The sequence below is a fragment of the Syngnathus floridae genome, chromosome 2, assembly GCF_059516105.1.
Source record: "Syngnathus floridae isolate MCC-2025c chromosome 2, RoL_Sflo_1.0, whole genome shotgun sequence".
NCBI lineage: Eukaryota > Metazoa > Chordata > Actinopteri > Syngnathiformes > Syngnathidae > Syngnathus > Syngnathus floridae.
Genome location: NC_142414.1, coordinates 3158193 through 3185537, shown reverse-complemented (window position 1 = coordinate 3185537; position 27345 = coordinate 3158193). Strand labels below are relative to the sequence as shown.

At 44.7% G+C, this 27345-nt stretch overlaps 2 protein-coding genes across 8 annotated transcripts in view; one reads left to right on the top strand and one right to left on the bottom strand.

The window, feature by feature from the left end:
* Positions 1–27345, bottom strand: part of lama5 (laminin, alpha 5) — a 347871-nt gene that overhangs the window by 122310 nt on the left and 198216 nt on the right. For 6 of the 7 annotated variants that reach the window (XR_015863095.1, XM_088398876.1, XM_088398835.1 and 3 more), the window contains 9 exons: positions 26936–27051; positions 25630–25841; positions 19635–19836; positions 18228–18372; positions 16532–16672; positions 16171–16440; positions 15530–15613; positions 15213–15443; positions 15017–15130 (listed from right to left, as the gene is read on the bottom strand). Coding sequence is in view for 6 of the 7 variants with exons in the window: in XM_088398876.1 (XP_088255002.1) it covers positions 15017–15130; positions 15213–15443; positions 15530–15613; positions 16171–16440; positions 16532–16672; positions 18228–18372; positions 19635–19836; positions 25630–25841; positions 26936–27051 (1515 nt within the window). In the remaining variant the exon portion in view is untranslated. The remainder of the gene's footprint in view (positions 1–15016; positions 15131–15212; positions 15444–15529; positions 15614–16170; positions 16441–16531; positions 16673–18227; positions 18373–19634; positions 19837–25629; positions 25842–26935; positions 27052–27345) is intronic. The other variant, XM_088398868.1, reaches the window with a different exon arrangement.
* Positions 4667–14862, top strand: LOC148401300 (uncharacterized). The gene is made up of 2 exons (XM_088398911.1): positions 4667–13391; positions 13994–14862. Exon 1 carries the CDS (start codon positions 4683–4685, stop codon positions 7593–7595), a length of 2913 nt encoding a protein of 970 aa, XP_088255037.1. The 5' UTR covers positions 4667–4682; the 3' UTR covers positions 7596–13391; positions 13994–14862.

Below are 27345 nucleotides of genomic sequence, written 5' to 3'. Positions count from 1 at the left end.
TCCCATAAAACGTGGACTTTTGTTTGGAGACAGATCCGGATGAGGATGTAAATTTTAGCTGTGCGAATGAGGCAGAAACACACTGCGTTTGGACACTGCTCGCGACATGAGACACGTGAGCTGCAAACCCGGTGGACAGCTGGTTTGTTAGTCTTTTAAGGGTAACTTACCGGGGTGGGCTGGTAGGCCGCAGTTCTACCCAAGTTGGCACGGTCCGATCCCGCTTGTCGAGACCTACCAGCAGCAGAATTTGTTTCGGTCAAAGTTGGAGAAAAAGGGTGGACTGCGGCAGACTGCGTTGGGCAAATAGGAGAAGTGCGCGGCCTCGGCAGACCGTAGCTGTGTGGATGATGAAGACAAGATGACGTCGAGAAGAGAAATCGGCCAGGTCCGTACTGAAGAGTGCCGTAGAGAAAGAAGCGTGCAATCCACATTATGTTTGGGCACTGATCAGATTAGGAGTGTGTGGGGGTCACAAGGCCTCCCGGCGGCCAGCTGGCCCGTTAGCCTTTTTAGGCTAAACTACCAGGGTAGGCTGGTGCACTGCGGTTGTATCCAATGTCGACACGGTCTGATCCCGATTGTCGAGACGCACTGTGATTGCATGCACGCCTGTCAACGTCTGATGAAATTTACGGCCTGTAGCAGACCGCACTTGGCAAATAGGAGAAGTGTGTGGCTGGTTAGAAATTGGAAAACATGAAAAAAGTGGCCTCAGGGGGTTTAATATTGGTATGCCATGTAAGAAAAGTAATTTATGTGTGCACACTGAAGTTAAAAATATGCAGTATAAGGAGAAAATACAAAGCACTTTTAGAAATAGTATGTGGCGCGAAACAAAGACAAGACGTTAAAAGGGCGTGTTTGTTATTGCGCCTGCGCACTGCAAGCAGCCGCTAAAATGACCAAACCGCATAGAAGTGGTTGGCAAGAATTAAGGTGGGAAATGGATACGAATCCCTTTGTCTGTGTCTTGTGTCCGTGCGTAATCTCTGTGAAGTCCGTGTCAGTCTGTTGTTGTCTGTCTGAGCATGTGTATGCGCACGCAATGGGTGTGTGCGCGCTGTGTGCATGTGTGTGAGGAGGAAGAAAGTAGAAATGGAGAATGTTCGATCAGGGAGGGTGGACAAATGAGAGTGCCCACACTCACTTCAAGGCACGTGGCCGTGGGACGGGGGTCCGTGGAATGATTGCGCGGGCCTGGCTAGTCCATGACGTCGACACTGATACGCCGGGCCCCCTCGTTTGTTCGGACTACCCGCCTTAGGAGCTGCGCACTGAGGAGTTCATGGAGCACATCAGATCCATTCTCCCCCCACCATAGACCCCTTCCAGTTTGCGCACCGAGCCAAACAGTCCTCTGAGGATGCCATCTGCTCTGTCCTCCACTCGGCCCTCTCCCACCTGGAGAGTAGGGACTCGTATGTGAAATTGCTGTTTGTGGACTTCAGTTCTGCCTTCAACACCATTGGGCCACAAAGACTCATCTGCAAACTCGACAAGCTGGGCCTCAGTACCTACCTCTGCAACTGGCTACTGGACTTCCTCTGTCAGAGGCCTCAGGTCGTACGTGTTGGCGACAAAATCTCCGCCAGCATCACGCTGAGCACGGGGGCCCCCCAGGGCTGTGTGCTCAGTCTGCTGCTCTTCACCCTGCTGACGCATGACTGCACTGCATCCTACAGCGACAACCGCATAGTGAAGTTTGCTGACGACACGACTCTGGTGGGTCTCATCAACAAGGCCGACGAGACTCAGTACAGGTTGGAGGTTGACCTTCTGACCGCGTGGTGCAGGGACAACAACCTCCTGCTGAACGTCAGCAAGACCAAGGAAATTGTTGTTGACTTCCGGTAGGGTCACACCCAACACTTGCCGCTGACCATCGACGGTGCTGTGGTGGAGAGGGTGAGCAGCACCAGATTCCTGGGGGTGCACATCAGTGAGGACCTCTCCTGGTCCGCCAACACCGCGTCACTGGCGAAGAAAACTCAGTGCCGCCTGTACTTCCTGCGAAAACTCAGGCGAGCAAGTGCTCCTCCGTCATGACTACATTCTACCGTGGCACCATTGAGAGTGTCCTCTCCAGTTGTATCGCTGTCTGGGGTGGTAGCTGCACTGAATACAACATGAAGGCCCTGCAGCGCATAGTGAAAACGGCTGGTAGGATTATTGGTGCTTCACTCCCCTCCCCGAAGGGCATTTACACCTCCCATCTCGCCCGCAAGGCTACCACGATTGTGAGTGATGTGAGTCACCCCGCTCACTCTTTCCTTGATCTTCTGCTCTCTGGGAAGAGGTACAGGAGCTTGCGCTCCCGCATCGCCAGACTCACCAACAGCTTCATTCTCCAGGCTGTTAGGATCCTGAACTCTCTTCCCCCTTCTGCGTAGCGTCCTGTACTTATATATTGTGTTATTTGTTTATTTATTATTTATTCATCACTCTTATTTATTCATTGTTTGTGCCTTCTTGTTTAATTTCTTGTGTTTTTACTTGTATGTACATTGTTAACTATGTCTTGTCACCGTGGGATAGTGGGAACGTAATTTCGATCTCTGTGTGTCTTGGTATGTAAAGAAATTGACAATAAAGCAGACTTTGACTTTGATAGGGCGGGACGGTGTTCCGCCGGGAAAGGTCAAAGTTGAGTAGAACTAAGACAAAATGATGGGGATCCAAATGTGGATTAGCAAAGAATGCATGAACAACATTCAATGTGTACTACTGCAAAGGAACAAAGGGTTAACAGTTTGCCAACAGGTGGAAAAGGAGCATGCTTGCACTAACCATTACAATGCTAATATACGTGTAGCTGGGTGTCTTAAGAAGAAAGTTAGGCCGTGGCAACAATAATTTATGGCAGGAAGCAACAAATGCTTTTGCAAGAACAAAGAAGGACTGTGTTTGTGCTTGGGGGAAGCACAGCTCTCCGGAGGACAATGACATCCTCGGAGATGAGTCTAGACATTGACAATTGAAAGAACTCATAATGCTGAAAATGGACTCATTTGGAAAGTGGACTCATTCGAGAGTGATGGATGGGTTGGCTCTGAGGCAACAACAAAAGAACAACAATTTAAGACAATGAGGTGCTGCGGAAGACACATGAGACATGAAGTGTCCAACAATCAAACTGGACTCCTTTCTGAGGGGTTACTGAACTTGGTGGAGCTTGGGTCAAAGTGGATGGAAGCTTGCTTGGGCACTGAGTTTGACATAGCTGAGGAGTTTTAATAAAAATGGAATAATGTGTAGAGTTACGGAGAAAAGGCATCATAACCTGGGGATTAATAGATTTGGATAAAACAGAGGGGCTAAAACGCTAGGAAGCAAGAGTGGGATCAGATATTTCGGCACGTCAGGCTTAAGAAGTAGAAATTTAGGCATGTAAAATTTAGAATTTGGGATAGGACATTTGGACCCAATTGAATTTAGTCAAGAGGAAGCTAGGTTGCTCAATGTACAGTGGAGCCTCGGTTTTCGAACGTCCCGGTTCTCGAACAAATCGGTATTCGAACAAAAAATTTGAGATACTTTGCTTCTGATGTCGAAAGAAATTCGATTGTCGAACCTCGCGAGATGAGCCGAGAGGACCCGCATGCCAACTGACTCCGTTCGTTATTACATTCTCGTTACTCTGAGGATCGCATCAACTCTAGTCATGACTCCAGGAAGCAAGTGGGAGCAGTAAAGAAATCCTAAAACACAAAGACGCTCCTAAAGCAATGCGACAGTGAGCGCCCGGTGCACTGCGGTTGCACGATCGGACCAAATTAAGCTCCCTGGGCCATTAGTCCATTAGGACTTTAAAAATATTTTCTAAATTTTAGTGACCGCTCTGTCACAATAATGCGACCAGCGTGGTGCAATTGCGCAGTCGGCGGTGCGCTGCAGTTGCGCGATCGGACAAAATTAAGCTCCCTGCACACTGAGGTCCACTTAAATATTAGAAAGAAAATCAGGACTTTAAAAATATTTTCTAAATTTCAGCGACAGCTCTGTCACAATAATGCGACCAGCACGCTGCAGTTGCGCGTTTGCCGATGCGCTGCAGTTGCGCGATCGGACAAAAATGCGCAAATGAAAATTATGCATAGAAGTCACACAAGGCGATAGTTAACGAGATGATAGGGCTCAAATAACGACTGCACCGACATCAACAGAGCTGAGTGAGGGATTATACTAAAAGGTCAGCTATAGGTTTAACAATAGCAAATAATTTCAAAAACAATTCTACGATTGACGATTGAAGATGGCGGCGCGTGCACACGCAGCGGCCACTCTCTGTCCCGTCAGTATGGTGATTTGTTCTACTAATGCAGTGGTTCCCAAACTTTTTCAGACTAGCGCCCCCTTGGCTCCCCAGTGAATTCCTAGCGCCCCCCCCCCCCGTCAACTGACTCGTCCTACCGCACATGTTGTGTACAAATCGTCGTCCGTCAACCCCCCCCCCCGTCGACTGACTCGTCCTACTGCACATGTGTCGTCAAACAAACGTTCGAACTTCTGACTTCGGACTGCCGCCCCCCTTCAACTTCTGACTTCGGACTGCCGCCCCCTACCGCCCCCTTCGTCCTCACCGCCCCCCTACCGCCCCCTTCGTCCTCACCGCCCCCCCAGATCTTTCCACCGCCCACTTTGGGAACCACTGGTCTAATGAGTGTTCGTCCGACAGTCTTATGTGTTCGTCTCGTCGTGCTTTATCGTGCTTCAAGTACAGCAGGCAGGTTCTGCTCGACATCGGCAGAAGTGGGTTTTGCGGCGTTCTGGACTTTGAAGCGTCGACATTAAAGGCGCTCCGACTGCTACGTCCTGAAACGTCGCCGACCTCACCCGCTATTCCTCCCCCGGTTGGGAGCCGTCGGAAACGGTGTGCGAGGAGGCAGAAGAGGGGCAAGCGCGGAGGCGTCCGGGCCAGGCTGGCGGCCAACCCAGCGCGCCCGGCGGTGCCCTCCATTCTTCTGGCGAATGTTCGATCGCTGGACAACAAAATGGATTACGTCCGCCTGCTGAGGTCTACGAACCGGACGGTGCGGAACTGCTGTGTGCTCGTGTTCACCGAGACCTGGTTGAGTGACAACATTCCGGACTCTGCCGTGCATCTGGAGCGGCTAGCGTGCTATCGGGCGGACCGTGCCATTGTACGAGGGGGAAAGCCGCGAGGAGGTGGAATATGCGCCTACATCCGAGAAGAATGGTGCCGGGACTCTGTGGTGGTATGTAAGCACTGCTCGCCACTTGCGGAGTTTGTGATCATTAAGTGCCGTCCTTTTTATCTGCCGAGGGAATTTACTGCGATTCTGCTGGTCGCGGTATACATCCCGCCTTCCAACATCAAAGGAGACAGGATCGCGGCGCTTGGTGAACTGTACCAGGCTGTCAGTGAACAGCAAAAAACGCACCCTGACGGTTTCACCATCTTCGCTGGAGACTTCAATCATGCCGACCTGAAGTCTGTTTTCCTGAGGCTTCACCAGCATGTTACTTTTCCGACACGGGGAGACAGCTTCCTGGACCTAGTCTACTCGGCGCAAAAGGGAGCTTTCAAAGCCACCCCCCTCCCCCATCTGGGGCTTTCTGACCATCTCACCGTTTTGCTTTTGCCCGCATACAGACAATTGGTAAAGGCATCCAGGCCGGTTCGGAGGCGGGTTCGGGTGTGGCCTGAGGGTGCCTCCGATGCACTTCCTGACTGCTTCGACACCACTGACTGGGACTTGTTTAAGCAGGCAGCCACCTACAACGATTGGACGGACATAGAGGAGTATACTGACTCTGTTACCTCTTACATCACGAAGTGTATCGATGATGTGACTTGCTCGAAATCCGTCGTCACTCGCGCGAACTGGAAGCCGTGGCTGACGGGGCCTGTCCTCAGACTGTTGAGGGCCAGGGACAAGGCTTTCAGAGCGGGGGACGAGGCTGGCTTGAGGACAGCGAGGGCCGACCTGTCCCGAGGCATCAAAGAAGCGAAGAAGGCGTTCTCGTGTAAGGTCTCCACCCACTTCAAGGACAGCAAGGACGCACGTAGCCTTTGGCGGGGCATTCAGACCATCACGGACTACAAGCCCGCGCCGAGGAGCTGTGAGGGCGACGTCCGTCTGCTGAACGATCTGAACCGCTTCTTTGCTCGCTTCGACGCCCAGAACAGCACTTGCCCGCTGAAGACCACTCCCCCCCCACACGAGCAGCCCCTGCGCCTCTCTGCCGACGGTGTGAGGAGGGCGCTTGCAGCTATTGACACCCGTAAGGCGGCGGGCCCTGACAACATCCCGGGTCAAGCGCTGAAGGACTGCGCTGGGGAGCTGTCGGGTGTCTTCACGGACATCTTTAATGTTTCCCTGCAGCAGGCCATCGTCCCCTCGTGTTTCAAGGCTGCCACCATCGTTCCTGTGCCGAAGAAACCTGCACCGTCCTGCTTCAATGACTACCGCCCCGTGGCACTGACGCCCATCATCATGAAGTGCTTTGAGCGGCTTGTCATGGAGCACATCAAGTCCGTTCTCCCCCCCACCATTGACCCTTTCCAGTTTGCGTACCGTGCCAAGCAGTCCTCTGAGGATGCCATCTGCTCTGCCCTCCACTCGGCCCTCAGCCACCTGGAGAGAAAGGACTCATATGTGAGGTTGCTGTTTGTGGACTTCAGCTCTGCCTTCAACACCATTGTGCCGCAGCGACTCATCTGCAAACTCGACGAGCTGGGCCTCAGTACCTCCCTCTGCAACTGGCTACTGGACTTCCTCTGTCAGAGGCCTCAGGTGGTGCGTGTTGGCGACAAAATCTCCACCAGCATCACGCTGAGCACGGGGGCCCCCCAGGGCTGCGTGCTCAGTCCATTGCTCTTCACCCTGCTGACGCATGTCTGCACTGCGACCTACAGCGACAACCGCATAGTGAAGTTTGCTGACGACACGACTCTGGTGGGTCTCATCACGAAGGGCGACGAGACTCGGTACAGGTCGGAAGTTGACCTTCTGACCATGTGGTGCAGGGACAACAACCTCCTGCTGAACGTCAACAAGACCAAAGAGATCGTTGTTGACTTCCGGAAGGGTCACACAACACACCTGCCGCTGATCATCGACGGTGCTGTGATGGAGAGGGTGAGCTGCACCAAGTTCCTGGGGGTGCACATCAGTGAGGACCTCTCCTGGTCCGCGAACACCTCGTCACTGGCAAAGAAAGCTCAGCGCCGCCTGTACTTCCTGCGGAAGCTCAGGCGTGCATGTGCTCCTCAGGTAGTCCTGTCTACATTCTACCGTGGCACCATTAAGAGCGTCCTCACCAGTTGCATCGCTGTCTGGGGTGGTAACTGCACTGAACAGATTTTGAAGGCCCTGCAGCGCATAGTGAATACGGCTGGTAAGATTATTGGTGCTTCGCTCCCCTCCCTGAATGACATTTACACCTCCCATCTCACCCGCAAGGCAACCTCGATTGCGAGAGATGTGAGTCACCCGGCTCACTCTTTGTTTGACCTTCTGCCCTCTGGGAAGAGGTACAGGAGCCTGCGCTCCCGCACCACCAGACTCGCCAACAGCTTCTTTCTCCAGGCTGTAAGGACCCTGAACTCGCTACCCCCTTCTGCGTAGCGTGCGGCACTGTTGCGCTATTTTCTGGAATGTCTGCTGTACGCGCACTTGCTCCTTTTTTTTGCTCCTCTTATTTATTTATTTATTTATTGTGTTATTTATTCATTATTTATTCAGCACGCTGTTGTTATACTTGTTTACTTGTTTGTCTGTCACTTGCTCCTTTTTTTTCTTTTGCTCCTCTTATTTATTTATTTATTTATTTGTTGTTATTTATTTATTATTTATTCAGCACGCTTTTGTTATACTTGTTTACTTGTTTGTCTGTTGTGGGCCATGTCTTGTCACCGTGGGATAGGGGGGAACGAAATTTCGGTTTCTTTGTGTGTCTTTGGCATGTGGAGAAATTGACAATAAAGCTGACTTTGACTTTGACATGTGAGGATACTAGGAGGACGCAGATTTTGGAAAGTTTGATAAGGACAGACTCCATTGTCAAAGATAGGATTAGAGCGAGTGTGAATGAGGACATTTTGGCATTTTAACAGGGATTGGCAGCAAGCGAATTTGGGGGATACAAAATCTGTACAGCAACGACATATGTTACATTAAAAACTGCTCATTCGACTTTTTGGGAAGACAAAAAAAGGGGGGGCGGGGGGACGAAACAAAATGGGCAATTAAGACAAGCAAACAGAGAAACAAATTTGAGGTGGGCAACAGGTAAAAGGGGGGAGCAAAATGATGAAGTACAAAGCCAGAGGCAGTAATCTGACTTATTTCTTAAATTTTTTATTAGGATAATTAATTAGGATTGAGTTTTTTAGGAGCCATCTGATGTTGCTGATGCTCCCCCATAACAAGGGCCCAACAGTTAGCCTCTCAGGTAGAAATATATTACGATTTTGTGAAGAATTTGATTGACTATTTATATGGGAAAAACTTTAATTGACGATGTCGCAAAAGATTTAATTGATGAGAATGTCCAAACAAGAAGGGTTACTTGTAGGATTCAATGTTTGCCTGCTCACTTACATACTAAAGTTGCTTGTTGTGGGATGAGAGCTGAGCGATGAGGGCGAATGAGTTAGTGCCTATGTGTCTGTGAGTGTGTAGGTGTGTGCGTGTGATTGTCTAAGACTGTGTGTGCGCAATATGTTTGGCCAAAGTAGTTTGGAGTTGGGGTGATGTGATCACAATTGAGGATAAAATCCCTCTCACCTGAAAGTATAGTACAGATTGGTATAATTAGGACTGGTAAGTGATGGGTTCAAACCGTAACCATGGTTCGATGATTATCCAGAGGCACCATCGACGGCAAAATTATTCGATGGAGAAGGCCCATTTCAGTGATAAGACAGGACTAGCATAAAAACATCAAGACGAAGGACAATATGACGTGAGACGACTCTGGACTCACCCGACAGTGTGACAGACTATGGGCATGGCGACCAAATGTTTGACACTTGAGCTTGCTTGCGACAAGAGCGCGCTTTTCTCTGTTTTTGTGCGTCATTTGATTTTATTGCAGCATCAGCCGCCAGACAAGGAGTGGGTTGTGGGTTGTTTGTGTAACTTGTATTCATTTTTGCAGGTTGTCAATGGAGAGTTTTGTGTTGAATTTACGTTAACCCTTGCCCTTTTGTTTTTATGATGAATTTGTTGATGACATAGTTTTCAGGACAGAATCCACGGGTGCCAGGTTTCATTTTGTGTATGTTATTTTGATACTCGATGTCTGTGCAGTTTTTGTAAGTACAAGTGTCCGCTGTCAGCAGGGCTGTATGCTCACTGACAGGAGTGCAATGATTCTTGTTTGTGTTGCCGAGTGTGTTGTGGACAGTCAATTTTCAGGAACTTGGGAGTGGCGACCCAGGGACCTGGGCATGAACTAGAGCAGTGTTTCCCAACCTTTGTTCATTCACGGCACACCTTTTCTTTGGAAAAAATCTCGAGGCACACCACCAACGAAAATCTGTTAAGTGATACACCAGCTTCTATATTAAAATCAGTTATATTACAACAAAAGACGTAAAGTTCTATTCCTATATATGTATGGAGAGTCGAATAATTGAATAAAAATAAGTACTAAATACTCTTTAAATTGTATTTCTTTTGTGAATAAAAGTGACAGTTTGAACTATTGAAAGTGATTGTGATCAAAATTCAAAAGAATCAATATGACTGTTTACTGTTTTAGACTAGCTCTATAAATATTGCGACATTAAGAACAAAGTCACTTTTAAAGACGCTCTGCTGTTCTGACAGCGGGTAAGTGGCTATCACAGTCGCGGTGTCTCGACTTGACTGTGTATTTTATGTTGGTGAAAAATAAACAACCCAGGTTCTTCCAATGGACTACATGCTCTGATTTCTATCGGACCGAAAACACACCACAGCCGTCATAGCGTCACTGTTAGTAAAATCACACAGCAACATACACATAAACTGAGTATGTGCCGATGCCACAACATGAAATCTCAAGATTTTCCGATTTGCCACGCATGCACGATTAGCAAGTGGCTGACCAGGCCTTGCGCTAACTGACCAGTGGTTTGGCAATCCTGTTTACAACGCGCTCCGTAATTAATGTTGCGGCACACTGGTTGGGAAACACTGAACTAGACGATCACCAGGTCTGGCTACGATGAGTATGATAATGTGTCGGGACACTTTGTTGGTTTAATTCTGAATGACACATTGGGTGAATGTGTCAAAGGGGGGAGTGAGTGAATAGAAATGAGTAAGTAGAATTAAATTTGTAAATTGTGAGATTCAATGTTTTTTTTCGAATTCACTTGTTTTTGAAGCCTTAACAGGACATGCCGGAATTTAACATGCAGTGATGGAAGGAGCAGAAGCAGCATCTCGAAAGGAAGGGAGTTAATGGGAGACAACAACCTGAAATGGATGCAAAGCGTGGTAACAATCAAGCGACAGTAAGGTTTGAGGTGTTTCAAAGAAAAAGCACGTAAGCCGACAAATCATACAGCTGATAGGGAGTAGACAGCTGCACAATAAAGAACAAAGGTTTGGAAGGTCAGTCAATGTAGGAGAAAACGGGACCAGAAACAAGGAATAGGGAAAATTTCCGCACAAGCGAATGCATTGAAGCTGCTATTAAAGGGTAAACGTTTAATAACAGATTTTAGGCTGATTAATTTGCATAACGAACATTGAAAGGAATTGAGCTGTTTAACCATTTTGGGAAGATTTTCGGAGCATTGTCTCAAAATGATGACTGATTTGAACAGTGAGGTGACACGAACATGAGACAAAGATAACATAAATTAACAAATCAAGAGAACGACGGTGACATGATTGGTACCAATGTGGAATTACTGAGCAAATTTGAAATTGAAGATGAAATTTGGAGTTCAAAGATAGTATTTGGATTGAAAAACAGTGATTTAAGTGACATGATTGACGGGACTTGGATGGGATGACAGTGGGATTGAGAAAGTGACATCTGCAGTAGGAAAGGCTAACATGAACATGTAGAATTTAAATTGTAATGGGGGAATCTAGCATAACTGAAATAAGGGGGATAATTCATAAGTTCTGGGGTGTTAGGTTTGTCAGTCTGTCTGTCTGTCTGTCTGTCTGTCTGTTTGTTTGTTTCAGGGACCACGTGGGCCTCTGGAACAGCGGGGTAAATGTCGGGAACCCTCGTAGGTTCCAATAAGCACTTCGATGAGACAATTGACACAGTTTTTCCCCTTTGCCCCATCACCGCCAAAGGAATAGTTGCGAGGACTAGCGACACTGGAGTACGAGCTATTGGGTTGTGTTGCCCCGGCGGGAGGACGTCCGGCCCACGCTGCTGGCTTTGCCATTATGACTCAACATTTTTGCACTGTTAACGTCACTTGATACAGGCAGTAGCTGTTGCTCATTGTAGGTCGCCTGGCCACTGACCAGGGCCTTGCAAGGGAATCAACGGCCACTGTGGTCGTCAGGGGGACATTGAATGGACAGCCGGCCCGGGACAGCGCCGTCCCGTGCTGCTCACCACTGACGGCTCAGTGGACTGAATTTCACATCTGCACGCGCTTGTACATGCGAGGGGGCAACACTGCGGGGGCTTTAATTTTGTTGCATGCTTTGATAATTCGTTTTTATTTACTTCATTATGTTACCTCATTTCTTTGCCTCGTGGCATGTTTGCGATACGACGAAGGCGTTTGGACGGGTTTGCTGTCAGGGGACGTGTCATTTCTTTCCATTTCTGTTGTTGGAGCTCTGCTACCTATTGTGGAATGTGATCATTGGGACTTTAACTTTTTTGACCTGGCCGACGCCAGGTGGGGGGAGTCCCTGGGGGGCAGTAGGATGGACCGCCCTCTTTTTCCTCGTCATTAGATTGGCGAGGTTTTTTCTCAAAGGCGGTCCGGCAACTTTTTGGGTCTTCTAACGGGCCACAGTAAAGTTTTTATCTCCAAATTGATGGCGTTGTTGATGTAGCACCGAAGGGGTGTGTGCGGGCAGTGTCAATTGGTTAATGGGATTGGGGGATTCAATCTTGGTTAGGTGTGGTTCCTGAGAGGCCTCAGACTGCTGTCAGAGAGTGATTTGGTTTTAAATTAGCTTGAGCTTTCGTAGTTAAAGTAACGTTATGTAGCATGCCTTGAGCATGATTTAGGGTGAGACAAATAGGTCCAAATTGTAGACAAAAACATAAAAAGGTTGGGGGAAGATTTTTGAATGTTTACGATGTAATTTCTTGTCAGATCGTTGTCGAGACACTTGACACTAAGTGTCTCGAAGGGGGGGGATATGTAGTATATTTTTATTCTGGTCGTATGCAATGTATATTTCACTTATAAGCCTAAGTGTGACCAGGTGTGTGATTTTATGGGGCCTGGTCCAGGAAGGCAGACTTCCTGGCACTAGGATGTATAGATAGAGCTGTTGGCCATCTGTGTAGAATCAGCAAGGCAGTTTGGCGGGTCAGAGGTCATCCGGCCGCCCTCGTGTGCACGCGCCCGAGTGAAGTGGGGGCGTGGGGTGTAAAATTTGAGGGCGGGAAGACTTGGGGGACTTGACACTTTTGGCCAGAGAGAGACACTTCAATTCTGACATCGGTTGAATAAAATCTTTCCCCAATCAGCCGTGTGTCACTGAAGTTTTCCTTCCCCAAGCCAGCCACCTTTCCACCGCTTGCTTTTGAAGATCAGCTGACCACCGAAGAGAACTCACCACAATCCATACTGGTTGTATACAGCGCTCTGCCAAAACGTTTCAGTATGTTTTAGTACGGCTAGTAAATTACAAGGTCGCATCACTTTCAGCATTACAACAACTGTGGTCAGGGGCGTCACCAAAGTAAGCTACTATTGGTCGATCGCATGACATTTGACAATAAACATCATTTCTAGAGGCTAGAATCGCTTGATTGACATACATGTAAGCCTATCGGGAGGCACACACTGAACCCGCCCCTCCCCTGCAGCACATAGACACCAAAGCTAAGAAGCTAATCAATGCATTACGCATCAACGCACGCACTCACTTTTTTCTTTTAAACTAAAAGTTTAAGCCCAAAAATGAGTACGGTTGCTGGACCAAGTAAGAAGCCAAACCGAATCACTTTAATCCCATTGCTTGATTGACATACGGGTAAGCCGATCGAGAGGTAATCACATGAACTGCAGCATTTTGGCTGCCCATACAGTGAACCGCCCCCCCCCCTCACCGCGGCACATAGACACCATAGTTAAGAAGCTAATCAACGCATTATACATCAACCCACGCACTCGCTTCTTTCTTTTAAACTAAATAAAGTTTATGACCGGCAAAAATGAGTGGGGTTGCTGGACCAAGGAAGAAGCCAAACCGAATCCCATCGCTTGATAGGTAAGCCTATCGTGAGGCAATCACAGTGAACCGCCCCCCTCAACTTTCTCAGGTTAATTTAGCATAGCTTGCGCTAAGAGCATTTACATGACTAAACACTATTGATCGAATGTGATGAATGGCAGTTTTTACATGAAATTATGAAAACATGCATTGTTCCCTACTGGTGTTTAATATGAGGTGACTAAAACACTTTGATTTAGCTATCCATCCATTATCCAAATCATTTATACTTACAAGTCTTCGATAAAAGAAAACTGTTATGAACTGAAATTTTTTACTGCGTTTCTGCTAGTCGCGGTATACATCCCGCCTTCCAACATTGAAAGTGACAGGTTAACGGCTCTTAGTGAACTGTACCAGGCTGTCAGTGAACAACAGACGGCGCACCCTGACGGTTTCACCATCTTCGCTGGGGATTTTAATCATGCTAACCTAAAGTCTGTTTTTCCGAGGCTTCACCAGCATGTTGATTTTCCAACACGTGGTGACAGCTTCCTGGACCTGGTCTACACTACACATAAGGGCGTTTTCAAAGCCACCCCCCTCCCCCATATTGGGCTTTCTGACCATATCACTGTTATGCTTATGCCCGCATACAGACAAAGAGTGAAAGCATCCAGGCCGGTTCGCAAGCAGGTAAGGGCCTGAGGGTGCCTCTGATGCGCTTCGGGACTGCTTTGACACAACTGACTGGGGAATGTTTAACCAGGCAGCCACTTGCAAAAATCAGACGGATATAGAGGAGTATACTGACTCTGTTTCCTCTTACATCTCGAAGTGCATTGATGATGTGACCCACACAAAATGCATCGTCACTCGGGCGAACTGGAAGCTATGCTGACAGGGGCTGTCCTCAGGCTGCAAAGGGCCAGGGACAAAGCCTTAAGAGCTGGGGATGAGGCTCCCTCCTGTGTAACGTCCTGTACTTTTGCACTATATTCTGACTGTATGCTGTATGCACACTTGCTCCATTTTTGCTCCTCTTATTTATTATTTTATTTGTTTATTATTTATTCATCGCTCTTATTTATTCATTGTTTGTGCCTTCTTGTTTTTACTTTTTGTGTTGTTTACTTGTATGTATATTGTGTACTATGTCTTGTCACCGTGGGATAGTGGGAAACGTAATTTCGATCTCTTTGTATGTCTTGGCATGTGAAGGAATTGATAATAAAGCAGACTTTGCATTTGACTTTATTTGACTTTGCAATGTGTTTTATATAAGTTAGTGAGAGGCATGGGGTAATTTTTCCCACACACTGTTGTAGGTATGAACACTCACTATTACTGCACTACAATATATTCATTTATCCTTACACGTCTTTAATAAAAGACAACTGTTGCGAACTGAAATTTTGCAACGTGTTTTATCTAAGGTAGTGAGGCATGGGGTAATCCCCCCCCACACACACTGTTCAGTGTAGGTATGAACACTCATTATAACTGCACTACAATAAATTTTGTTGCTGTAACAGTCTTTTATACCACTTTTAAAAAAGTGACTTTAACACTGAGTAGATGTAATGGATGCAAATAAACAAGTTGTCAGTGTTAAAATTAACTCATTAGGTGTTGGATTAACACTACCAAGACTTGTAATGTATGTACTGCACTGAACTCACGATGCAGATTCCTGATCCGTCCAAACACTTGTCCGAATGTCCATGACAGTTGCATGGCACACATTTTCCCAGGAAGAGTCCTATGGCATCCCTGTAGAAACCTGGAGCACATTTCTGTGCAAACAAATGTTGAAAGGAATAAAGAGTATTGATGAAAGAAATATTGCCCGTTTAAGACAGGTGGGTACCTCCTCACCTGACAAGAGTCTCCCAGATAGTTGGCAGGACACATGCAGAGCTCCACATTGTTGGCATGGCGACCAACTGGTAGGCTCTCAGCACCCTCAAGCACAGCGCCGCGGAGCGACACCGAGTGGGCTGACTGGGAATGAAGGGCTCGGATCTGCAGAGACTCCAAAGCCAACAGAACCATCATTAGCTCTTCTCTGGCGACGATGTTGCCAGTCTGAGCATGTCGAAAACTTCCCTGTGGGAGGCAGCGGGGAGCATGCGTTATAAAATTCCTACTTTGGACTTTGAAAAGTACTTTGATCACCGACAGGCCCACTTTACCTCAACCATGTGCACAATTCCCAAATGCGGCTCTGCAGGAGAAGAATATTGACGCTCCAAAAATACCAATGTCATCTGGTTGCCCTACAAAAACACACACACGCACGCAGACATGCATTTTTGTACTGATCATTAATAGATAAACGTGTCACAGGTCTGCTCTGCTCTCGCTGTGCTGGCCCGCTGACGCGCCCTTGTGCTGCAGAAGCGTGCAGTTCGCATTGGATCTGCGGTAATCAGTGCTGATCGCTGCTACCTGTGCCCTTGTTACCGGCTGATTAGGGCGTGTATTTAAACCCTGCAAGCCCGTCAGTCTGCCTCGATACACGTATGCCTGCAACCTGGTTCTGCTATGCCTCCTGATTCCCGTTTGCCTGATTCGCTGTGTAGAGCGATGCCTGTTTCCTGATTTGCTGTTTAGCGAAAGCCTGTTTTTATGATCTGCTCTTGACTCGGTTTGGCTCAACCTTCTGCCTGTCCCCAACCACGAGTTTGCTATACCCGTCTGCTTCGATGACGCACGCCGCGTGCTCGCTGACCGGCTCGTCAGCTTGCCTCGTCGTCCTGCTCTGTCTGCATTCCTGCCTTCCTTGTCTCTTGAGTGTGTGTGTGTTTGTGCGCGCACGTGCACGCAAGCGCACCTTTAGGATGATATCAGGTTGTGGAGGTTCTACAGGAGGAGACCAGACGTCTCCTCTCATACTCTGCGTGTGAAGATTATATCTCAGGTAACCTCCGTAAGATGACACCTTGTCTCCCAGGTAGGTCTTGGGCGCATACCAGTGAAGGTCCTGGTACACATCAGGAATGTCGCTAAGGTCAGCCTCCACCAAGTCCTGATCCAGATACATGTTGACTGGCACTTCCTGTTTGTCAGCACTGAGCAGCACCCAACCTTCCATGTTCATGATCTTCGGGAATAAGAGAAACAAGGAAGGTCATGTGGATAATCCCACCAAAGGTAGGACCTTCAAAGGTGTGTACATATTTATTTTGGTCAACCTCGCTGTATCGTTTGTCTGAACTTCTGCAGCGTTCCGTCGCACGGAAGCAGAAGCAGCTGGTGCAACCTTTGGGGTTGGTCGGGTCCAAGTGGAATGTACCAACTCTGCATTGATCACAGCGAGAACCCTGGACGTTCTCCTAATGGTGGTGTTGTGGGGGGGATATGGGTTGGGAACGGTTTCACACAGATTGCATCATTTGTCATCAAAATCCCACATAAGTGCAACAACCTTTCTTTTAAGTTTACATAAAACCGCTGTGCCATGTGTGATGTCACACGAAAGCTCAATTCATATTACCGTATTATTGGGACTAAAAGTCGCTCCGGAATATAGTCCCCCAATGATCATCGTCACACACACACACATCTGGGTGTGATGAAATTTGTCCTCTGCATTTAACCCATCCCCATGTGATTTTGATCAATCCCCTGGGGGAGAGGGGAGCAGTGAGCAGCAGCGGTGCCGCGCTCGGGAATTATTTGGTGATCTAACCCCCCAATTCCAACCCTTAATGCTGAGTGCCAAGCAGGGAGGCAATGGGTCCCATTTTTATCGTCTTTGGTATGACCCGGCCGGGGTTTGAACCCACAACCTTCCAGTCTCAGGGCGGACACTCTACCACTAGCCACTGAGCTGGTGATATACGTAGCATTAAACATAAAATGCACAATAAAGTGAAAAAACAAACAAATCGCTCTGGCGTATAAGTCACATTTTGGGGGAAATTTATTCAACAAAATGCAACACCAAGAACAGACATGAACGAGCAACAACAGGCTAAACAATACGGTATGCTGACGTGACATAAACACAAACGAAGAGCTGAGAACGGGCCTGACGTAACATTGACAGTTATCCAAGTAACTATAATATAAATAACACCTTTATCAAACCATCTGTGTCACTCCAAATAATTAAATCCATCGATCGTCCTTTATGTCAACAATGCCGGGTGCGCGCCGCTGACGGCGGTTGCACTTGAAATTATTCCACAGGCCCATATAACGATATATAAATTAAATATCAAATAACTATCAAATAAGCAATATTATTATCAAACCATCTGTGTCACTCCAAATCATTAAATCCATCGATCGTCCTTTATGTCAACAATGCCGGGTGCGCGCCCTCCGCTGACCACGGTTGCACTTCAAATTATTCCACAGGCCCATATAGCAATATATAAATTATATATCAAATAACTATTATATAAGCAATAATATTATCAAACCATCTGTGTCACTCCAAATCATTAAATCCATCAATCGTCCTTTTGGTCCACAATGCCGGGTGCACGCCGCTGATGGTGGTTGCACTTATAATATAATTATAAACAACAATTTTATCAAACAATCTCTGTCACTGCAAGTCATTAAATCTTGTGATTGAATCCTTTGTCCTTTACGTAAAACACCGCCGCGTATGCGCCGCAGTTGCAGTTCAGATTACAGTAATCCTTTGCTACATCGCGGTTCGTTTATCGCGGACTCACTACATCGTGGATTTTTTCATTTTTAAACTTTGTGAATAATTTCACATATAAATCGCTCCTGAGTATAAGTCGCCCCCCCACCCAAACTATGAAAAAAAAACGCAACTTATAGTCCGAAAAATACGGTATAATGTATTACCAGCAAATATACAAAAATACTTTGGATGGTAAGAATTTAATATTTTTATTTTATGCTCACCTTGCACAGACATTGTCCAGTGAAAGAGTTGCACACTTCTTCCTCAGTTCCTGCCTCATTGCAGTCACATGGTTGGCAATTTGGATAACCATGGAAACCAGATGCACAGCTGTCACACTGGCGACCCACCACGTTGTTCTTGCATCTTGAATGTGTTTTACAGAAATAAAATATTAATAGGGCTGGTACATATCAGGAATGTCACTAAGGTTGAACAGCTATACTTGTAAGTGATGTCTTAATGATCAAGTAAAAATTTGTGAAAACAAACATATATAAGTCGCTCCTGAGTATAAGTCGCCCCCCCCCCACCCAAACTATGAAAAAAAACGCGACTTATAGTCCGGAAATTACGGTAAAAGCCTTTAATTTTCTCAAAAAACTAAGGTGCGTCTTTTGTGTGGACCGAATTTCCAAATCTGTGAAGTTGTTTTGTGTGGCTTCCGCCACACAGAAGTAATATACAGGCGTAATATGTAGACCAGATAAACCAATCAGAGGACATTACATTTTACGTAGATCGGGGCGGTAAACCAATCAGAGGACTTTACGTAATACGACCCTCCGACCCTCTTCTATTAACAGCAAACTAGACAAAGACTATGCATGTTTTTACCACATTGCAACTTAAAACAACAATCCAAACATGTTTCCATTGGAGGTAGTATGGCAGGGTTAAGAACAAGAATGTTTAATTTAAAAAAAAAAAAAATTATTAGGACAGGCAATTTAATTAATTAATTAATTCGTTTGCTAGAAAGCATTTGGATGATCCAGAAGAGGATTGGGAGAATGTCATTTGGAATGTCAAACTTTAGACGGGCCTGGACATGTACTGGCTTAAGCAGGGGGACACGTCAGGCACTGCAGGATTTGAGTCCCTGGCGACGTAGTGTGTTACTGATGGTAGTCTTTGTTACTTTGGTCCCAGCTCTCTGTAGGTCATTCACTAGGTCCCTCCGTGATTTTCTGGGATTTTTGTTCACCGTTCTGTGATCATTTTTACTCCACGGGGTGAGATCTTGCATGGAGCCCCAAATCGAGGCCATTATTGCCCAAATACTTATTTTCCACCATGATTTGCAAAGAAATTCTTTAAAAATCAGACCGTGTGATTTTCTGGACTTTTCTTAAATGTTGTCTCTCATAGTTGAAGTGTACCTGTGATAAAAATTACAGGCATCTCTCATCTTTCAAGGGGGAGAACTTGCACAAATGGTGGCTGACTAAATACTTTTTAGCCCCACTGTATGTACTTGATATCGATCAATACCAAAACCTCCGGTATCGCACAGCTCTTGTAGTTGACTCACTACCATCACTGAAGCTACAAATGGGTGCTACAAGTTTTTTGTTTTGTTTGACATTTTAAATAAAATATCGCAGAGCACAGAGTTTTCCTCTTACCTGCACCTTCCACTGAGCTTGTCGCAGCTGGCGTCAGGTGCCACAATTCCAGACCGGGAGCAATTGCACACTTCACAGCCAACCACTGGGTGGCAGCCAAATGTCTGCGGCTCGCACTGGGTGCACTCAGGCAGCAGGGTCCGCGGTGGGCAGATGCATTCACCCGACACTGGCTCACACAGCCTGGTGCCACAGTTACACTCTAAATAAAAGTAAGTGGCGAGTAGTTTCTTGTCAAAAATGTTCAGACAAATGAGGAATACATAATATATCTATGAATCATGTAATAATAAAAAGGTTCAATAACTGATTCAAACCAGTTTGATGACTGTAATACACCTAAATCTCGATTTTACGAGGACTTCGAGATTCAGAATTTTGGACTCATGTTAACTCATGTTTTGTTTTTAGAAATTGTTGCGTTTTGTTCGAGATGTCCGTCGTTGAGCAAGGAAAACAAAGATGTGGAGTAATAGTTGGTTCTTTATTTGCAAGATCTTGGGTTGCTTCACAGCAGTCAGTACACAGTGCACTCAGCAGATGAAAACAACAACGTCTGACTCCAGATCAGAAGGTTGTATACTCTCCGCAAGCAGGAATACGGAAGGGAAGAAAAGGGAAGGGAAAAGAAGGAAAAACATATCCTCATAAGAATGTCTTATCTACTGAATGTTTTGTATCAATGTGTCATGACGTTAATGAGCTCTGCCTTATGTGTATTGGAAAGTTACCAAGCTGTGTGCTGTGTCAGTGTTCTGATTGAATAACTATGCATAAATTAATAAGAGTATTTAGATATTGCTGTTGCTCCCTCGTCAAAAGGCATGTTTTTAGGGGGCCGAAGGAGTCTTTTGTTACGATAATTTAGCTCAGGCATATTGTTGGGCAGCCTAAGGTTTTTTTTTGCCGTCCATAATGGTGAATCCTCACACATATCTTAGTCTGTTGACATTTTATTAAAAGTAACAATACGCAAAGGACAATATCAAGTGGATTGCGTATGTCTTTTGATGCTATGTGAATTGGATGGAAGCGAGATTGAAGCAGCCACTTACTCTACTACTGTGTCCAGCAACACTCTTTGACTTGTGAGTGACTGTGTGGATGAGGTGCTTCTGCTGAACTTCCGAACTCTTTCCGAATCAAAAACAATCCTAGCTAATCGTAACACTGTATTGAAGCAGTCTTAAAGATCAAACAGTTTGACTTATTATTATCAAACACCTTTAAAGTGGGCACAGAAGTTCATCAATTCACTAGTGCTAATGTTAATGAGCTATTCATTTAGCTACGTACGTCCTATCATTCATTTACAATAGTACTTGAAAATGTATTTACCGTAATTTCCGGACTATAAACCGTGACTTTTTTCCAAAATTTTGAACCCTGCGGCTTATAGTCCGGTGGGGCTTTTATAAGATTTTTTTCGGGGATTTTGTGATGACTTGATCACTTTTAAACACTCGTAAAAAGGCTGTGGACCACTGTTGTGCGGTATCTTGAAGAAAAAAACAACAACAAAAATACTATTTTGAAACGCTACTATGGCTGCTGCTTATTCTGGCTGTCTTGCTTGTGACTATTATGAGCTTTAGTAGGAATGCACACTAGGTGACCTGCGTCAAAGGGCTCTAAACCAGGGGTGTCAAACTCATTTCTTTCGCGGGCCGCATTGTAGTCATAGCTTCTTTCGGAGGGCCATTATGACTGTTAACCCAAATAAATGTATGAGCACCTCATATTATATACAGTAAAAGATGCAAAACAAACTGACAAATAACTCGTTTTCAAATCAGACGAGTAAAAACTGGTCAAATATTTTTAAAAAAGATATTAAAAGTGAAGACAATTTTCAATTCTATTAATGACACAAATTTGATGCACAATTTGTCTTTGCGGGCCACATAGAATGATGTGGCGGGCCGTATCTGGCCCCCGGGCCTTGAGTTTGACACCTGTGCTCTAAACCGTTTCTCTTACTCTGCCATGTGGCTCAGAGATTACACAAAGCAGTGGCGCTGTTTGGACCATCTGCATTGTATTAAAACCCAATCAATCAGCATTTAAATTCAATTCTTCTGACATTTTGCTCACCAAAAACAAGTTGTAATGGATGTGAACTTTTAATGCATTTTATTCAGAAGGTCACTTTGAACCCTGAGGCTTAAATGGCGGCGCGGCGTACTTATGGATTTTTACGGCCTCCGGCCTCCAGGGGGCGCTCTAGCAGGAAGCAAAAGCGAGACAGGCGATGAAGAGATAATGCGCCGAAGAAGACTTGCTAGTTTGTGTTTACAACATTTCGCTTATAACGCAGAACGTGATCAAGACGGACATTACTGAAGGGAAGCTTTTATACACAAACCATCATTATGGGGGACAAAAGAAAAGGCAGTCGATGATGACATTGTGTTGCGGCACCCTTTTCTTTATTTCGTGGTCCCGTCTACTCTGGAGCTATACGTGTCGCTCGCTAGTTTAATGTAATTTAGCGCTTCGTGCATGAATAAGATTAGCATGAACAGACCCTCATCACACTCGAAGAAATGCATAAAAGCAACGACGAAAGAGAGACTGAGAAAGTGTGAGGCGAAGGATATCTAACGCTATTCCAATCGGACACTGAGCAGGAAGACTTCGATGGTTTCAGTGCACAGGAGGAAGATGAAGACGGCCCTTGTTTTTACTTTTACTGGTATGTTTTTTTTAACCAGCCCGGTTAGTGCTGTGCTACCGTGTTGCTGCTGTGTTACCGCCGCGTCTCAGTGACTTTTACTGGTATGTTTTATTTAATCAAACCCTATTAGTGCTGTGTTACATCCGTGTTGCTGCGGTATTACTGCCGCGTCACAGGCGGTGTTTGGAAAGAAATGTTAAGGTATGTTATTAAAACTTTAAAAAAGCTTTCTGTGTCCAGTCTTTGTTAATAACTCGCGTGCACACTTCCGTGTTGCTGCGGTACTACTGCTGCGTCACAGGCAATGTTTAGAAAGACATGTTAAAGTATGTTATTAAAACTTTAAAAAGGCTTTCTATGTACTGTCTTTCTTTGTAAAAAACTCGTGTGCACGTGCGGCTTATAGTCCGGTGCGGCTTATGTCAGAAAAAAACTAAAATATCCACAAATTTTAGCTGGTGCGGTTTATAGTCCGGTGCGGTTTATAGTCTGGAAATTACGGTACGTCAAAAAAAAAAAAAATCAGGGTCCATGACCAAACCGCGTTCGACCAAAAGCCGCACGGAATTGAAGCGTGTAAAATCGAGGTTCAGGTTGTCGTGCTGTGCCAACTGTCATCTCCCGGTAATGCCCTGTCACTTTGTATCCATTGACGCCGTTCACAGCCACGCCCCTCTATCGAGTCCATCGCCCACACCTGTTCTTTGCTGTTCATCGGTCCACTATTTAAATGCCAAACTCCAGCCACTCCTTTGTCAGTTCGACCCCTGAATTACCCATCCTTCTTTGTCTGATTCCCAGTTGCCAACCCAGTTCCGTGTTCTGACCGATCAAGCCCGATCGCCGCCCGTCCTGACCATTCGTCCTTCCACCGACCAAGATCGAATGCCGCCTGCCCTGATCCATGCCCGAATACCGATCACGATACAAGCAAAGACCCGGAGCTTCCAAAGCCCAATCCTAATTCCTCTATTCAATAAAACAGTGTGTCGCACTTGGTCACTCCGCTCGTCTGTCATTCCTGATACAGGTGTACTTTTCGTCATCTTGTCTTCTATTCGGCCTGTTTACTGAGGACTTTCGACTCACCCAACATTGATGAAAGATAATTCGCTATCATGTTCTACAGAGCATCGAAATGTCTGGCCAACGATGCAACACAGTCATTATTTGTCTTTATAGTTTAGGTTGCAAAAAGGTAAGTTGTTTGTAGATCTGAGTGGCGGTGTGAGTTGCTATGGAATGATGTCAAATGACACTGAATGACATAACAATTTTATACAATGACTGGGAATGAGCTGAAAATGTTGAAGTTGAAATTATACCAATCAATAAGAAAATGTGGAAACTGGAGGTGAATATATAAAAGTTTAGAATTTATAGCTCTTGAAAATTTTGTGAATTTAGTGAATGGTAAAAAGACTGAAATGGCTAGAATGACCATGAAGCTGGAAGTGGAGAGTAAAAAAGTAATTGAGTCAAAGTAATCGAGTAGTATAGTAATTGAGTAATACAGCAATCGAGTAACACACTAATCAAGTAATACAGTAATCAAGCATTACAGTAACTGAGTAGTCAAGTAATTGAATATTCTGTAAATCGAGTAATACACCCATCGAGTAATACAGTGCACGAGTAATACTGTAAACTTAGAAATACAGTAATAAAGTACTACAGTAATCGAGTAGTACAGTAATCGAACAGTACAGTAATTGAATAGTACACTAATTGAATAGTACAGTAATCAAGGAATACAGTAATTGAGTAATAATATTGTAGTACTTGTAGTAGTAGTAGTAGTAGTAGTAGTAGTAGTAGTAGTAGTAGTAGTAGTAGTAGTATTTGTTGTAGTAGTAGTAGTAGTTGTATTTTGAACATTTAGACTCAGTCAAAAAAGTGTAGAAATTACATAAGAAAATGAGAAATGACGCAAGTTTTTGTGGGTGTTGTTATGGGGAAAATTATACATTTTTGGTAAGTGGGAATTTTCAATTTTCAGTAGACATAAGATGAACAGTTTAAAGTTGAAATCGATCAAAAATGTAGAAATACAAAGGAAAAATGTTGTGTTGTGTGTCTTTTAATGTTGAATTTGTAATGTTGAATATTTGGTAAGTGGCAAGTTTGGGAATTGGTAGGCAAAAGCTGAACAGAATCAAGGTGGAATGTTTGAATCCGTGAAAGAAAATGTAAAAGTTAAAGGAGCATAACAAAATAAAGTCCTAATTTTCTAATTTGTGTAATGGGGAAAATGTCAACTTTTTGGTGGGTGGGAAGTTTAGGAATAGGTAGGCATAAGATGAATAGTTGGGATGGTTTGAATCGGTTCAAGAAATGTACAAATTAGAGGAGAAAAACAAAATATAATAATTTTTGAATTCTTTGTGAGTCCCGTATAGGAGAAAAGTTTTGGTAAGTGGACATTTTTTAATCAGCAGGCATAAGATGAACAGTCTGACAATGGATCGGGTTGAATCGGTCAAATGTAAAAAAACAAAATCAATCGTAGATTTTGAAATTTTGTGGGCCTTTTAAAAGGGAAAAGCTAGAAGTTTTGGTATGTGGCAATTTTGGGCATGTTGACAATCATTCCCAACGTGAATTGAATGAGCTCAATGTTGTGAATTTCTCATGGGAATTATGTAAAAGTGAAACGTTTAATGTTCCATTGGAAATAGTGAATTTTTGTTTGAAAATGTGTGATTTTTGGGGAAATGGTACATTTCTGGGATGAAAAAAATGTAAGCGCCCCTCGCATGAATTTTTGGAATACATTGAAGTTGGTGAGAATTGGTCGAAAAATGTTGAAGCTATTGAATGCCAAAAAAGTGTGAGGAATAAAAAAGCAGAACAAGAATGTAAATGGTGTAGATTAACATGTGTGAAGACCATCAGCCTTCACACAATAATGCACCTGGCCTAACTAATTTGTTGATTTGTTTGACTTTTTTGTTTATGAAGCACACTACATAAATAAAAATGTGGATTTCAAATCTTAATACTATGGGCCAATCATAATGAAATCCCTTAATAATTGTAAATTTAGAAAACATTGTTCTTCAACTGTTGGACTATTTACTTACACTGGTGTACACAATATTGTACCTCAGCCCATCTCTGTTAGTGAACAACTGATTTTTTTTAAATTTTGCTATAAATTCCACTTTGAGTTAACATAAATTGTAATACAACAATAATATTTTGTCTTATTCTGATGGACAAAGAAAGGCTGACCTCCAAAAACAGTATTTGCAGACATGTGGCAATAGTAAGATGGCGAGTACATTGAGGTGTTGAATAATTTGCTGGGATACTCACGCCTGCAGTTGGGGAAACCCCAGTATCCCGTGGCACACATGGAGCAGTCTCGACCAATCACATTTGGCTTGCAGCGGCACTGACCACCAAACGATTCACAGGAATCACTCTCTGCACCAATCTCATGACATGCGCACGGCACTGCGCCGTTGTTAACAAAGGCTGACAGTGACGTGGCTGCGCGGAGGCAGAAGGGTGATGCACTGGATGGACTATAGGGTGGGATGAAAGTAACAAGCAAAAATCAATCTTGACTTCCATATGCACTACCATTCAAAGGTTTGGAATCACTTATAAATGTCCTTATTTTTAAAATAAAATACCTATTTTTCAGTGAGGATAACATTAAACTAATCAGGAATATACTCTATATTGTCAATGTGGTAAATGACTATCCTAGCTGCAAACATGTGGTTCTTAATGCATTATCTACGTACTTATAGGTGTATATAGGCCCATTTCCAGCAACCATCCCTATAATGTTCTAGAGGTCCATTTTGTTTGCTAATTGTGTTAGAAGGCTAATGGATGATTAGAAAACCCTTGAAAACCATTGTGCATTTATGCTAGTTTTCATGGAAAACACTAAATTCCCAAACTGACCCCAAACCTTTGAATGGTAGTGTATTTATGAAATGAAGGCTTTTGTTACATTCTGTAGTGTGTATAGAGGGGGTCTACAATTACTACTATTTGCTAGCAATTTGATACACACTTTTGAAATAAGTATACATATTTCTTTAATTTTATTCTTTAATTCTTTAATGATGGTATGTGAATGGAGCTCTCTAAATTGTCATTTGGTGTGATTGTGAGTGTGAATAGTTGTTTTTCTGTATGTACCCTGCAATTGGCTGGCAACCTGTTCAGGGTGTAACCCACTTACTGTCCAGGGACTGCTTAGATAGACTCCTGCATGCCCGCGACCCTTATGAGGATGAAGTGGTTCAGAAAATGGATAGATCAATGAAATAAAGTGTGTAGTTGAGTGTGTGTGTTAACCCCAATTTAGAGACTATAAACTCTTATACAACTCAGCAGTGGTGCAACAAAGCACTAAAGGTACGGTATAGTCAGAATTGAGCAATTTTCCATCTTTTGATCTAAAACAAAAGTGTGGTGGACTGCAACAATTGTCTTTCTTCTTTGGTATTTTGCCCCTTTTTCCCCATTAAAATTGCACATTCACCAAATATGATCATGATTTAGGAGCAGTTAATTTTTTTAATATATTTACAAGGATTGCAAATAAACCTGACGGTTCTGCAATAACTGGTAGTGAGAGTCGGAGTGCTCAATGACTCACTTGATGAAGAAGCTGTTCAGGCCGCAGTTGCTAATGAAGTCATAGGATTTGTCCAGAGGCTCCTCATTCAGGTAGTTGGAGCTGTAGCTAGACTCAGGCACCACTAGCACGTAGTCCTGGAAAAATACGGAAAAGACATCCACATCCAGGAAGGACCATGCTGGGAGGTGCATGAGAGTGAGGTAAAACGTGTAGGACACTTCAAAGGTAAGTTGACGACATGACCTTAATTGAGTGTTATTTCACTTGCGGTTTGTCATGCAGAGTGCATCACAGCGCCATCACGAGAGACGAGCTACACTCTACATTCATATTTTCCAGTTCCCCTCACTCGCTTCTTATGTTTTTACTTTACTTTTGGCAGCGTACTATCTTTATTTTTTATAAGCTGCGAACCATCAGTCCTTGCC

Excerpts from the sequence above, each read along its gene's own strand:
- LOC148401300 (XM_088398911.1), top strand. The coding sequence starts at position 4,683 with ATGTGTTCGTCTCGTCGTGCTTTATCGTGCTTCAAGTACAGCAGGCAG.